This window comes from Monopterus albus, unplaced genomic scaffold (genome assembly GCF_001952655.1).
Source record: "Monopterus albus unplaced genomic scaffold, M_albus_1.0 scaffold14.1, whole genome shotgun sequence".
Classification (NCBI taxonomy): Eukaryota; Metazoa; Chordata; class Actinopteri; order Synbranchiformes; family Synbranchidae; genus Monopterus; species Monopterus albus.
This window is the reverse complement of record NW_018127894.1, coordinates 2,088,070-2,103,481: the sequence shown is the minus strand read 5'-3', so window position 1 is coordinate 2,103,481 and position 15,412 is coordinate 2,088,070. Positions and strand designations below refer to the sequence as shown.

Genomic DNA, 15,412 nt, shown 5'->3' with positions numbered 1-15,412 from the left:
CTCTCACACCTACCAAACACCAAATTTATGCCGTCTTTTAACACCATCCTTTCCTTGATAGAGGGGATTTTTCCAAAAGCATTATTCTTTTTCCAACTGTGCTCATTATGAGTATGTGCGCAGACTGGGACAGTCCACAGAAACCAACTTATGTAGAACATATTTGATTAGTACCACTCTTCTGCATAGAAAAATAGGGCAATTCAGAGGAGCGACCTTGATGCAAAGCATAACCATATCTCAAAAGACTTGGCAAAAGTTAATTCTATCATTTTCATCATCAAGACTTTCACTTCTACTTAATATTTTATAACCTCGTCTTTGAAAAACACCTCGTTTAAAACTTTGTCCTGTCAATCCATCCAACACAAAAAAAAGACATCTCTTTATCTCATAGTTAAAGTCATCTTTAACAATGGAAAGACAGGCAGGCCACCCAGTAGCATAATCCCACCTTTGTGCTTGACAGTCCACATGGATGAATAAATAGCAAATGAATTGGCTGGGCTCCACTGAGGAGTCACTCCAATCGTTTTGCTGTCACTCAAAGAAACCCAGTTGTCAGTGAGTAGGTTATTGATCCACTCACATTTTACGCATTTAAACATTGATCACGTTGCAAGGCATCATTGATTTACACAATTACATTTATATGCAACATCTACCACTATAGAAATCCATCGTATTGATGGAACATTTGTTGGAATTCAGCTGCTTTTAAATGGTTACCAAGTCATTAGTGCCTAAGAATCAGATCTTCATACCTCAGTTATGAAGGGTAAAGTATAAGTGAAAATGTGTGCAATATTGATTTAGACTTAGACTGTAGAGAGTGAAAACCTTTAAATATAAACTTAAAGCTACCGTATGTAATGCTTTTCTAGAGATGCACTGATTTCAATTTCCAATTTTTGAGGTGCACACGAGATGCTGTGCGCTGCACATGCTATGCTTTTTCTCTGCACTACTGTGCATGTGACGTAGACTGCTGTGCCTCTAAATCTGATCGGCACAAAATCAGAACCCATAACTGGCCGATCACGCTGAGCATCGCCCATTTCCAATCTCTGCCAATCGATTGGTGCATCTCTATTTTCCTAAATATTTTTGTTGAAATATGCTCCAAAACTTGTCTTAATGTGAAGAAGTGCTCTCAAAGACTCCTGTGACTCAGACTCGCTGAACACCACTGACAGCAGTGCAGAGATATTAGCTTCTAAAGGTCATTGAGCAGGACTGACCTCTCTAACGAATAATAATTATTTCTGCTTGATCAGTAAGTTTTGTTGCATTTTCATTTATCTTAATTTCATTAAGACAAATATCTGAAGAGCTGGACAGAGCGTGGTGGAGTGTAGCAGATTGTAGTAGACCATAGTGGAGCAGGGAGAGGGAGCGCTGGGCGGAGCAGAGCGGATTGATTTGCTAGAACTACCTTAAGTTACATACTGTAGCTTAAGAAGTGCCGTTTGGACTAACATAACTCTCAGCACTCAAAAGCACAGACATGAGGGAGCCAGAAGAGCTCTCAAAAATCTTTAAATATACTAGAGATTACATGGTGATTAGCAGTGTACTTTAAAGTCCTTGTACTTACAGTATATTCAGCAAAGGTAGCAGTACTCTGAACATCTGAGAGGCGAGATGCTAAACTGAATCTCTTTAAGGGAGGAGAAAAACTGTGAAATTTAAACGCAAACAGCAGCAAACTGTATGGTGGTATTTGTTCTTCATCCTCTTTCTTGCACTCTCTCTCTCCCATCTCTCAAAGGACAGATTTAACACAGCCCTTTCTAAATTATAACCTGAGCATATCTCAGCATGTCAACTGTATTCTCATAAATCCTCGAGGAGCTAGGAGTAGACACTTTGGATTGATTGTAGCATATTCTATGGAGTCCTTTTGCTTGACTGGGAGAACAATGATTCAAGTGTTTGGGAGGGTGTCATGGCAACAGCAATAACTATTTGATGATATTCTTTTATGGTGAAAGAAAAAAAAAAGGACTTACTGCACTGGTGGCCCTGAACCACGACGTCTTTGATGGCCAGTAAGCCACGCTGCCCTGAGGTTACAGCTTCAAACACAATCTGCGGAGGAGAGAGGAGTCTCATAACACCAGTGATAAATGGGCACATGACTTCAAATGGCACTTGAGTGAGGCTGTTCTTGTGCACAGAGAAGTCCAGCTCCTGCTAATGGGATCTGCTCTTAGGTAAGCTGCAGCTGGTCACACAGCTGTGGCCACTGACATTATTTCCACAATATGTCACAGCTGATAGGCGTTATGACATGCAAGTGTTAAATTAAGCTTGAGCCTTGGGACGATTAGCACACAGTCTGTGACCACAACACAAGTTATGAAGGGAGAGACACCTAACACTGAAACAAAGTTTAATGCAAGTGTTTACTAATTATCACTAAATTAAACAGTTTGCACACTCTTGTGAGATTAGTTGTTACTCATCCTTGGGATGAAGGCACAAATCTCAGTAATGCAAATTAAATCAAATTACAAGAGGTAAGTGACCCTTTAAAACAGTGGTTTCTGGTGGTATTAAATTTCCTATCAAAGAAAGTCAATATAAAACCTGCTGATAGGTAAAACACTTGGATGCAAAACCTCAAAACCTTAAAAAAAAAACACAAGTATTTGCAGAGTGTGAACATATGTTTTTTTTGTAATGCGGGCAAACTAACCTTTTAATGCAAAGTTTAAAATCTCCTGGCATTTCACAGCTGCTCTTGGTCTAGTGTTACTTGTCTGACATGCTTGTTGCCATCTCTGACAACATGAACTCTCAAATCAAGTACAACTGTTCTGTGTAGGGTTAACATGACCCTATTTTAAGGGACAGGTTCTCCAGCAAAACAAATGGTCCTAAGCCCTGACAGAGGGTGTGTCCCAGAAGAATGTCAGAGTTATGTACTCCATGGTCTGCAGTGTGATAAAAAGGGAAACAGAATGCCGGTCCCTTCCCAAACCCAGGGTGTGGTGCAGAGCCCCACTACACCATACACTCTACAGCTACACATCTTTTGCATTCCATCATTCTCTAAATATAAGCCTATATCTTCCAGTGAATGGTATATATTAATGGGCATTTTCCATAAATGGCTTCACCCAAAAACTTGTGTCCTGCTAGCTGTAGCTAAACTGCACACACATGCATCTCATAAATTACTTCTGTAGACTAGGAATATAGAGGAGGAGATAGTTACCATTGTCATCTGGGAGGCAGGATGCCTTCAGATAAGGCTGTCTAATTATAAATTTCTTTTTTTGTCTCATCAAATATGAAAGTGAATGTCTTGGGTGCTGATTATGGCCTCATTACAGGCTAATTTAAAGGAAATTAAAAGGCCAACCACTCCATATATCGCCACCAGACAAATGAACTAGCCCCCACTCTCTAATTGAAATCCTTTGTTTGTGCAACAGACATCAGCCAGCCTGCCTAATAGCTGTGATATAATTGATTCCAACACCAATGATACTGCAGAGCATAATTGGACCTGACCCACAGAAGGAAAATATTCACATGGGACAAAAACTGTTGATGTCATAGGAAGGTTCGCCCCTCCTGTTTGTTAGAGGAGCAGACAGTGATCCCAACATTCAATGTCTACATCACTGCACCGACTGTCCCTAAGGGACGTGGCTAAGTACTACATTACAGCAGGATTGATTAGCGCTGCCATTAGCTCTACTGTACTGAAATCAAGACAAATGAGGACATTTGAGGTTTTCTTTTCTCACTGCTGCATAACACAATAAATAATGGATTTTCATCTCATGAAGAAAGCACATATTAATAGCATATACAGGACATTTATCAACAGTGTATTACATTTACAAAAAAATCACAGTGTTTTGCACAGTGTTCAGCAGTTCTGAAAATGCATGACAATCTCAATTAAAAGTTTCAGAGATGACCTGACAGAAGAGTAATTATCAAACACTGAAAGACACATGATGACTAAAAGCCTTACTGGTAATTAAAAAATCATTTCCAAGTATCAGGTGGCTTCCCTTTGACAATTGCGTAGGTTACTATGCAATTAAAGATACCTATAATTAGTGTTGTTAATTAGTGACAATTTCAAGCATTGGTCTCTCTTTTCTTGACTAAGAGAGGTGCTCAGATGATTAGCATCCATGCATTTACTCACATTGTCAATTATAAGTGGAGACAGATCCTCCACTGGGGTTTGAAAGGCAACAGATGCTGTCTGAACAAACTGGAAAGCATAATACACCATTTTGGGCCTAAACGCTCACTCTGTGTACAGAGATCTGCTGAAACACATCATGAATAGCATGTCTACATGCTCGACCGTCACCTTCACTTAGAATTCAAAAGCATGAGAAAAAGGTTTTACTTTTTCTTTTCAAAAGAGAGTCAATAACCGTTACCACTTAGAGCTGTGGTTTGCATTTCAGTTCAGTCACAAATGTCTGCATGTAGCACAAACACAATAAACTGTTCTTGTACTACAAGATGTCTCCTTCAATCTAAGTGTCTTGAACAAAGCCGAAACTATTTGATTTTGCATCATTATGTCTCACAAGGGTCACCATCCTGTCAATAGCGAGCACATTCTGCCCTACTGAACTCTTGCTTTCCCCCTCTTCTGCCTTTCTTTCATCCATGTGCCTCTCATTAAACCTCCTATCTTGCATTCAGCTGCGAGAAGCTCAGCGGTGCCCCTTGTTAACTAAGTTATCAAGGTGGCTGTGATAAACAGGTAGGACGACTCCCCTTAGTGTCATGGTGGAGCAGCTCTGCCAGGCCATAATGAAATAATTCACCAAGGGACCCTCTCCCATTGGGAGGTTAAGGGGTCCTTCTGCATCAATTAACATTTGGTGGATGCGTGGAACAAGCCAGACGAAGACTAATAGCCAGGCAAGTGTGAAATCACCTCGCCTCAGCCAGCAGTCATGTGCATTGGTAAGTGAAAATGAGTTTTCAGAACTGGAAAAAGAGAACCGGCTCAGATGGAAGGGAGAAAGAGCAGATTACCATGGATACTGAGGTAGGCCCAGAAATCAATAACCTTAGGTGATTTGAATGGGCTATTGTGCAATTGTTTGGACCTGTTCAAATAATACATTTGTCAGTGAACAGACTTTAAGGACTTTGACTTCACTGCTAAGGCTGTTTATAATGAGAAATCTAGTTTTGTGATGAGACTTTGTGCCAAAGAAAGCTGGACTCAAACCACGTTTCCTCACCTGGTAGAAGCTGGGCCAATAGGTGCTGACGGCCAGCTCTACTTGTGCCCAGGAGCGCGTAGCTGGGCCCGACACGTTCCAAACAGGCATCCCCATGGGACTGTTGTTTTCTTTGATGTAGACATTTAGGTGACCTGGGTGGCTGTTGTCTCTGCCTCCTATATAGTAGTGGAAGATAACACAGTGGGTGTCGTTCTCCTTCAGCTGGGGTGTCAGCAGTAAGGCCTTCTGCCCTGCAAAGCGTCCTGACGTGTTCACCATCATGAAAGCTGAACCTGCAACATAAACAAGAGTGTTTTATCATGAAGTCAGTAGGTTTTAGCCAACCATCAGTTCAAACAGCATTAGGTGAATTGATATTCATAGTACTGTAAAAAAAAAAGTCCGGTATACAAGTGCACGCCCATCTACCTAGCATGATAGCATGCTAAAATAAAAAGTATTTGAATATATTATTGCCAGGAAATATCAGTCAGATGGTTGGATGACAGGTCCACTGATTGGTTCAGACTGAAATATCTCAAGAACTACTTGATATAGACATTCATGGATGTAAGATGATGTACTGAAAATGACTTTGGTAATCTCTTGACTTTTCATCTAGGACCATCACAAGGTCTAAAATTTTATATGATCACTTCTGTGGTATGTCACCATAAATCTTCCTGATGACATTTCCATCAACCACCAGTAGCTGTGTCTTCTGGCTATATGGCATGTTTTGGTGTGTTCTTCGCATTGTCTGACACCTGCATTTGACATCCATGTTGGCAGTGTTGCATTTTACACTCCCTGATATTCTGAGAGCCAGGGCCTGTCGGAGGTTTCTTCCCGTTAAAGGGAGTTTTTCCCTCCCCGCTGTCGCCTGCTTGCTCAGGGGGGATTTATTGGGATTTGTCTATGATACTCTAGATCTTACTATGTAAAGTGCCCTGAGTTTTGTGTGTGTGTGTGAGAGAGAGAGAGAAAGATTTGGTGCTATATAAATAAAAGTGAACTGAATATTCTGTGATGGCTCAAATACTGTTATTTCATAACTTACATAACACCTGCAACAAATGTGTTGATGGCTATGATAATTATTGTATTTGCTGCGTTTTAGAGGCAGGTTGTTATTAGCAGAACAGATCTCAGTGCAAGATTATTACTAGCAAACAGGTCCTGGGGCTTAACTGAAACAAAATAAAAGGCATAATCTTATGACATGAGTATGCAGAAAGCAGGTAAATGACTCTGCTGAGACCTTTGCTATTATAGCATGTGCCCCTTAATGGGAAAATGCTCTCATATCTTGATTGATAGAACCTCTCTAATCATTATCATTTATCAGAATACAAAGACAGAGAAAGAGTCATCCTAAAAATGCTGGATATTTGAGGAGAGCGCTTTTTGTATTCAATGACAGAGAGAAAGGAAATGATGAAAAATCAATAAGTTAAAATCTATTTTCCAAGAAAGCCCCATTTAGATTTTATCGCTTTGGTTCAATATTAAAGGTTAATCTAATCCTCTCCCCTCTTGCCAATAAAACACAAGTGTGAATTATTACATTGGCAAACTTTCAAGGAGATGCAGAACACATTCTATTTGTCATCATCCTATTTAGCTTGGCTTGGTAATGAGATGGCACAAATCATTACAGTGTTTGAGACAAAGCCAAAAGACACTCAGTTTGTGTTGAAATACATTTTTGGAAGTGTGGTAATGATTGGAAAGCATGCTTTGCTTAGAGGTGAGACAAATAACCTGCATGTGAGGCACAGCTGAACCACAGTGGATGGGATTCTTTGTTATTTTTAAATCCATCATCTGGTGATTCACTCAGATATGGTTAAAAAGGGTGAATAATGTTAACTAAATCAGCAGGCTTGTTCCCCAAGTGTGTCAGCCAAACAGCCTCTCACAAAACCCTATTTGTTCCATCAATGACTCGAGCTTGCCCACTTGTCTTGTTGTGCTGCACTTGTAACGCTCACCAATTCCATCTGTCTCCAGCTTCAGATAACGAGTGGCGGTTCTGTCATGTTTAAACAATGAAACAGGAGGAGAGGGAGCAGAGGAGAGGGAGGAGGAGGAGCAGTGAGTTGTAATGACACCGAGTCAGCCTCCTCTGCTTTGTTTGTCATGTACTAACAAGTTGTTGTTTTAAAGGATCTTAACATGTTTTGGATTATACAGGCATCATATCTTAACAGGGGCTGTACTTAAAATGAACTCATATTAACTCTCCCAGACATAAATGAAACCACTAATGCAAACTAAAGAAACTGTGCTATGCGGCTGGTGAAACATGGTCCCCATTCAAATGCCAATCAGGTAGACCACATGCATCACAAGCGGAATACAAAGTATGTAAACTGATGTGAAGTAAACAGGGAGTGATTCTGGACACAGCCATGCTGAGTGTATCATGGATGTATGGATACCGAGCTCAAAGACGAGCCAGAACCGTTTTTTATATTGGCCGCTGCACATGTGACCAACCAGGAGGATGGGGATTTTTTTTTGTTGCAATACCACAAGTGGCCACTAGGAAAACAGGCAGAACCAGATCCAGCACCTCTCAAATTGTGACTGGGACTTATTTTGACAGACCCCGCACCTCATTTACCCATGAAAAACATTGAATATATGAATAATATATAAAAAGTCCAAAGTCTAATAATTATTGTGCAACTGGTCTTTTACAACAGCATAACAGACTAAAATTAGAATAATTAAATACAATAAAGACAGGCAGCTAGAGTTAGTTAGCTATGTAACATAACTAGCCCACACAGGTCATGCTGGGTCAGCTGCACATTCAGTGTAACATTGTTAGCCACAGACTGAAAATGCAAAAAAGACAGGCGACTTTGCTAAAGTGTTTCAAGTGACAGCAGGGCGAAGCTAGTCAGAACTCAGAAGCTAAACAAGCTGGACCCAGTTATAAAGCCTACAACTGGTGATGAAAAGGTTAGTACAAGCCAGTCTGATGCTGAGGTCATGATGCTGAGTTGTCTCTATGACAACTGAGCAGTTTCAATGTTCCATACTTAGATCACATGATGACAACTGAGATATCACCATGACAACTGAACAAACCCCATCACCTGAGGAAGATGGAACTGCAGCCAGCAAGAAGAACTAGTCATTTATTCTTAGTCAAAAAATTTAATCAACTTATTTTAAAAAGTCTGAATGAGCATTTTAATAGTTTGTGTCTATATTCTTTTGTGTTTCATGTGTTTTCACTAGTACGTTTGTTGTGTGAGCATTATAGTCTGAGTGTGTAATACAATGCAAGGCCCATTGTAATATCTTGTTGTTTGTTGTAATAAAAGACCTTTTCAAGTTGTAATAAACTATTTATGATTGTGACTGTGTTATAGATTTTCCTGCACAGCATGATCTATGGTGAACAGTAGATAGAGCTTTTTAATGTATTATTCACCTGTAGATTGTCTCTGATTCAGGTGTTGAGACTAATTACTTCTGAGGTTACGCGGGAAGTTGTGTAAGGTACATGCAGAAGGGCAGGAGATGTGTTGACTCAGAGACATTTGTTTGGCCAACCTCCATCAGGTGCTTCTATATGAAGACTCTGAAGTCTTTTTAATAAAATTCAGCCATCTGCTTAGGTGTCCAGAACATTTTTTCCCCTTTCAGACACTGGAAACCCTTGGTGTGATGCAAAGCAGTACTAATAATCAGTTGATGAATTGCTCAAAGACAAACACTCTGGCACCTATGCTTTTGTCAGGGATTAGAACGGGGTGTTTACAGTTTGTTTAAACAGCCATGTTGTTGCACAGGAGATTTATGCACAGCACTGCTCTTTGTTGGTAATTAGGGATAAAAATATCAGATCCCTCAAGCAGCATTTGTACACTTTTTACTACTATGTTAATTAAATATTTAACAAAACAGTTAATCACTTCTTGTTTAACAAAGCTTAATGCAGCTCATATGTAATGGCACTTCTTGAAATACATGTAAATATTAGAAGATTTCTTCCTCACTATCAGGAAGGCTGCAGAGCTGCAGCATTGAGACTTGGAATTTCCTGTCACCAAATTTGAAGCCTACAAATTGTCTCGTTTTGGGTCAGTGAACCCAAACACAACAGGGGAAAAAAAGTCTGTTTTATTACTGACCACCATAAAAAACTAGAAATACAGTATTTCAAGAGGCAGTGTGACGCCTTGTCGTGCTGCTATTGTCACTAACAGAAGTGAAGAAAATGACAGGACAACACTGATTGTCATTCAGTTTCTATGCTCTTCCAGCCTAATGACCAGATATTCTGCAGGACCTGCTGCACCATGACAAGCTAATTAGCCAGCAAGACTAAGAGCAAATTATAATGACACTGTGCTAGTGCTGTGCTAATGTGCTAGTGATGCACAAGTGTGTTTTCTCTCCCTCTTTCTCTCTTGTGCCTTAACAATGGTGTGTTCAAGACCAATTAAAAATAGAGAGCTCTCAGCCCACTGAAGACCTGTCTCTGCAGCTCCGTAAAGGCCAGGGCTCAGCTATTGTCTAAGGTATTCAGAGGAACATTATTATTATTCCAATGTAGGCCACCTTCACCTTTCATTACAGTGATGGCTGAACATGGAGAAAAATGAATTAGTAAAAAGATGAAGAGCTCCTGTTGCAGATGCTACATACATGCATGTTGCTGTTTTTTGGAAATTAAGGGCACATGGCTGAAACAGAAATGTGGGACTTTAATTACACTGGAATATTTTAGACACTGTTAACAAGGAAATGAACTAGGGCTCCTGCTGCACAAAAACATTAACCATACACAAAGAATTTGTTGGCAGAGGCCATAAATGAAAACATGTGACAAAATTGGTTCACATTTGGCTTTAACAATCTCTTGGGCTGATTTTATGTGATTATTTAAGTGTCTTTGTTTGATTAAAGGGGAACTAAATGCATACAACAAAAAATGTTTTTTCTTCCACGTTTGCTTCTGCATTGTGTGGCCCACTGCATATGCACATTGGTGTTCCCACCCATGCGCATCGGTTTTGATACTTTTTAAAACAATCCATCATGAGCCTGGTAATATTATGGGAGAAGTCCTAAGAACCAATATCATTACTAATTGGTTGCTTAAAAATCCCCCAAATTAATATTTTTTCTGAAAGTCAAACTAAGAAGACACACAATAAGCATACCTAAACCATTATGAGGCTGCAGCTTTGCAAAATGAATACATGGTCAGCAACAATCTCACAAATACATCATACTAAGTCTTTTCCAGTAGGTGCAAGCCCACACATGTTCAGGTTCACCTGGACATTAGGTAATCCAAAATAACAACCTTAGTGGTTTAGTGGCATTACGAGCCATACAGAGAGAACCATGGATATACTCTTGGGAAGGTTAATCCTCTGCCCTGGCAGAGCAGCTGGGAGTCAGTCACAGCTTGCATCAGTACACATAGGGAGAAATGCTCTTTCAGCTAAATACTTTAATTTTGTGGTTTTCTAGCATGCAATCATTAAATAAAACAACCCTGGCATTTCTGTCGAAGGAACGGTACTTTTACATTAAAGCCTTTTTATCAGATAATCCGACATTATCCTGAGGACAGCGGCAAAGGATATGGACCATATTCCTTTGAAAGAGTTACAAAATCATATAAGTAAGATTTCCTGCTTCTAACTCAATTTAGATAAAACTGGTTTTCTGGATTACATTAATGTGACAGTTTCCTCATTTTCTGCAATAAAATTTATTGTTTTAGAGTCTCTCTTTTGTACAATCATTGTAGAAAGCAGGTTGAGGTTCAGGGCTTGTCACATCAAGCCTGTTTAACCCTTTACTCTTACATTTTCTTACTTCTTTGTTTGACTGTAAGAATGCAACAGTCTGAACACACTATTAGAAAAAGACCATCTACCAATGTGCAAATATGATTTGAGAATAAACAAATAAACGCACTGCACTGTGGGGAGACATGCACAGGACTGGTGGAGCAAAGACATTTGTATATCTTCACTATCCCCTCATTTCTTGTTCTTAAAAAAGTAAGGAAGTCGTCTTAAAGTGAATACAATGAAATAATTTAGTTCACATAAATAATCCTAATCATCACAGTCTATAGTTTGGAGGTATTTAGATTAATTATGAGTTGAGTGAAGGCCTGAGCAGAGAATATAATTTGCAGTCATGACTAACGCTCATTATTTCTCCTACCTTTAGTTCCTGAACTCTGTGAAAATCATTATGTGCGGGAAATCAGACCGAAGGGGCACTCTTTAAACCCAAACCCTCCAGGTCTCATTTGCTAATAAAATTCACAGAGGTCACCACCGCAGAAAAGCACGGCTGTCGCTTAGGGAATGTCAATGAAGACGGGGCTATTCTCACCGCCTGCCACCAATCAAAAAGGCTCTCGCTGTGAGGGTTAGGCTGTTAATGTGAACATCCGTGGCCTCCACTCAATTTTCCAGAACTTTCTCTATGTCCTTTGAAACATGAAAGGGGGCTGATAAAATAACACTGAATAAGTTTGGGCTCTCCACATAAAGGACCTGGCAGGTTTCTCTGACAGTGTCAAATAGATTCACCCAAAACCATCCATCATGCACAATACATTTCAGCCCTGTCATTCTAGTCAGGTGAAACAAGTGACCCTTATTATGTTCTTTGGCAGCATCCTTTGTGGTTATATGTCAATCAGCAGCAATTCCTAATGGCTTAATGTGCATTAATATGCATCTTAATATGCATTATGCACTACTGGCACTCCACTGCAGTAAATTGGATATATAATGGCCCATTTGCCTGATACAGACCCATTACACAACAGATACTGTTCACATGAGTCACCAAGCTGCATCATTAGCGTTAACTGCCCATACCATACACGCTAACAGTAAAGGATACAGCATGTAAATATGTCCTCCATCATCATGCTGTCACAATTCTGTTTATAGAAATGCATGCAATCCTGTTTATTCAGGCCACTGTACGCTTGTCAACACCACAAACATGCTAAATTGAAAATCACAGTTCGTCATCCCAAGTAATTAATTCATGAATTGATCAGACATCATATAATCGTATAATGGGGTTTCTCCTTAACCCCATAACCTTGTCAACAGCGTGATTTTCACACAACACTGTGAATGGCTCATAAGCAATATGCTTTTTTCACAACACAGTGTCCTTCCCTCCTGAACAACAAATCCCATCTTTTCCTGATGTGATTTAAATTCTGATTAAATTTCTGATGTCCTTCAGTAAGCAGGTGTTCTCTTAAGTGACTAACCTTCTCCCGTTTCACTTGGACAGCACATGCAGCACCATAAACAAGACTGGTTGTCCAGGTAAGGTGAGGGGGGCTTTTCAATTAATTACCTCTTGATTGAAATGAAAATGATCCGTCGTATCCATATGCAGCAGGTGCACTCTAGGTAAGAGACGTCTGTGAGTTCAAGAGTGAGCTGCATTTGCATGAACATATTATGACCCAGACAAAAAAAGAACCAGAAGGAGAGAAGACCATCGCTACCCTAAGATGAACCTCATTTTGCCAGCCCTCCATTGTTCTGGTATAGGTGTCATTATTGCCCACAAGCGTGCTATCCTAACAAACACCCTTTGCAACAGTTAGACAAAAATATTCAATGTCTTTCCTGCAACATATTTAGAGCAGATGTTAAGAATTGAACAATAAGTCATTTGGCCCGAGCTGCATTCTAGCATAACACAAAAACCCCAATTAATCTCAGTTAGAGGACCTTCTTTCTCCTCCACCTCCTCTTGCCATTATTCCCCAGAATGAGTCTCAAGGGAGAGGCAGGGAGCAGCAGCCTACTGCTGGCAACATCCATGACACCATCAGAGAAGAGACAGCCTCTGCACCAGCTGGGGCTCACTAAAAACAGCTTCCTTCCTAATGGTATCTGGACACCCCCCACAACACCACATTGCAAACTTTCCCACCAAGTCAGCCTCATTCATTCTTCTCTGAGACTGTTGCATCACTGGGGAACCTATAATGATAAGAGAGCAGGGTGGAAACTAGAGAAATCAGTTTTAGGACATGATATAAATGGCTTGTATTCAAGAGTGGCAATTTTCTCATCAAGTAATATGCAATCAATGTCAGTGCCTAATTTTTCCCATTCTCCAGGGCTAAATGAGTGTCTTGGTGTCATTATTATTGCTCAGGACACATGAGGCTTGCTGGTAATAATAAGACTGACAGTGACAGCTCTGCCAGGGTTTTCTCCAGTTGACTCAGGAGAGGGAACATAGTGAGGAGAGCCCAAGTAGACTGAACTGGGCTAAGCCACCCTAAAGGAGCCGAAGCATGCAATCAGCTGCATGGATGGATAAACAAGGCTACTTTCCATCCAGACGTAGCAATTAGGTAGGAAGCAAATCGTCACAAACAACCAGAGTTCCAGGCACTGCTCGGCTTTTCTTCATGTGACCAAAGGGCTTGTTTTTCTTGTAGCTTTTCATTTCACTTTTCTGTTTTGGTACTCTTTTATTTACACGTTCTGAGCCCGTTTGGTCTTTGGTAGCAGTGTGGGCTTTGTAGGATGAAGGAGAGGCCTCAGTGGGCTTGTGATTTCATTCTCTACACTTACCACACTGACACAGCACTGTAAATCAAGATGTCTCCTATTGATTTCAAAAGCCTTTGACATGTTTTTGCACTCAGCTTTCAGGCCTGAATGTTTTAACCTCTAATAAAATAAAGAAATCATATTATTACATAATTAACTTCGTATTTTTATCTCATGTCTAATTAATATTATGAACTTCTGACAGTTACTGTGTCTAATTTCATATATTGGGGTTTTTAACCCTTGGCAGAAAAGAATGTTAATAATGTACAAATATGTAAAACTGCGAAGGCCTCAGCACCGGCTTTCACCATGTCAGGGCCTAAACCACCACCAGGCGGGGAATTTGCTAGGTAATGTTCTTTTGTTTTCTTTGTTCATGTGTGTAGATTTAAGTAGTAGGTAGATGTTAAGCATTTGATTTGACATTGGACATACACAATTAATCAATGAAGCATTTGGTTAGGTTTTTATTGTTAATGTGTGTAAATTCTCTTTTTTTGTTACCATTAGTGATGGTCCTCTGACACCCGAGGCTCCGACACATGCGCGGTAGCTCATGAAGCAATTGTATCGACATGATTAGTGATGTTTGAAGCACTTGAGTGGTGTTCGAAGCAGTTGAGTGCCTCAGACGTCAAACAAATCAGCTGATTGGTTCGGTTTGTCATGTGAATCACTGGGATAGACGGTGTTCAGGGTTAGGATATCTCTATTTAGTTGCGTTCATTTGAATTTTTCTTTGCAGAGCAGGTTGGTTTGTTGCTGAGATAGATCAATAGATAGCTAGATAGTAAGTTACATAGAGAAATAGATAAATTAGTTACATAGTAAGATAACACTAGATATAGTTACATACAGTAGATAGTCCTAAATAACATAAGATATAAATAAGATATACAGTATATATAGATATATTACATATATAGATAAGATACATATATAAATATATTACATACAGTATATAAATATAGACCAGTTATCTCATCTGAATTTAGGCCTTACTTAGGTGCCTGAAAACAGGTTAAATTACAATAATTTAAGTTACTATGGAGATCTGTTCTTTGCAGCTAGCCTGCTCCAGACCAGGCCAACAGCCAGGCTCGATGAATCTGGGTGCCTTATTTGCTCTGTCACATCACTCTGAGCAGACACCAATGCATTTTCTTTTATAGTTAATCTGTAAAACATGATAGTCACTGTCACTGTTCACATTTATGATGACTACTGTTGGTATTATTGTTAGAAGTTTGATGAATTTTATTGCAGCTGCTCAGGTGATTAGAGACAGAGGATAAAGCTGCAAAGGTGTCTTCAGTTAAGTCAGCAAATACTATTGTATGAGTTTTTCTTCTTTTACAATGGCCTGCTCTTTTTAGATGATAATTTTAAATTAAACAAAATTTTATAAATACACACACATATCTTCTACTTTCAACTTTTCCTGTTAGGGGTCGCCACAGCGGGTCATCTGTTTCTACCTAACTCTATCCTCGGCATCCTCTACTCTGGCCCCATTTAACTTTATTTATTTATATGCATATGTATGTACACATACATATACAAAAAAAAAAAAAAATTCCCACTCCG

At 39.7% G+C, this 15,412-nt stretch overlaps 1 protein-coding gene across 13 annotated transcripts in view; it reads right to left on the bottom strand.

The window, feature by feature from the left end:
- LOC109955347 (protein tyrosine phosphatase receptor type M) overlaps positions 1-15,412 on the bottom strand; it is a 156,961-nt gene that overhangs the window by 98,710 nt on the left and 42,839 nt on the right. For all 13 annotated transcript variants that reach the window (XR_002274253.1, XM_020591426.1, XM_020591425.1 and 10 more), the window contains exons 3-4: positions 5,241-5,515; positions 2,013-2,091 (exon numbers count right to left, since the gene is read on the bottom strand). Coding sequence is in view for 12 of the 13 variants with exons in the window: in XM_020591426.1 (XP_020447082.1) it covers positions 2,013-2,091; positions 5,241-5,515 (354 nt within the window). In the remaining variant the exon portion in view is untranslated. The remainder of the gene's footprint in view (positions 1-2,012; positions 2,092-5,240; positions 5,516-15,412) is intronic.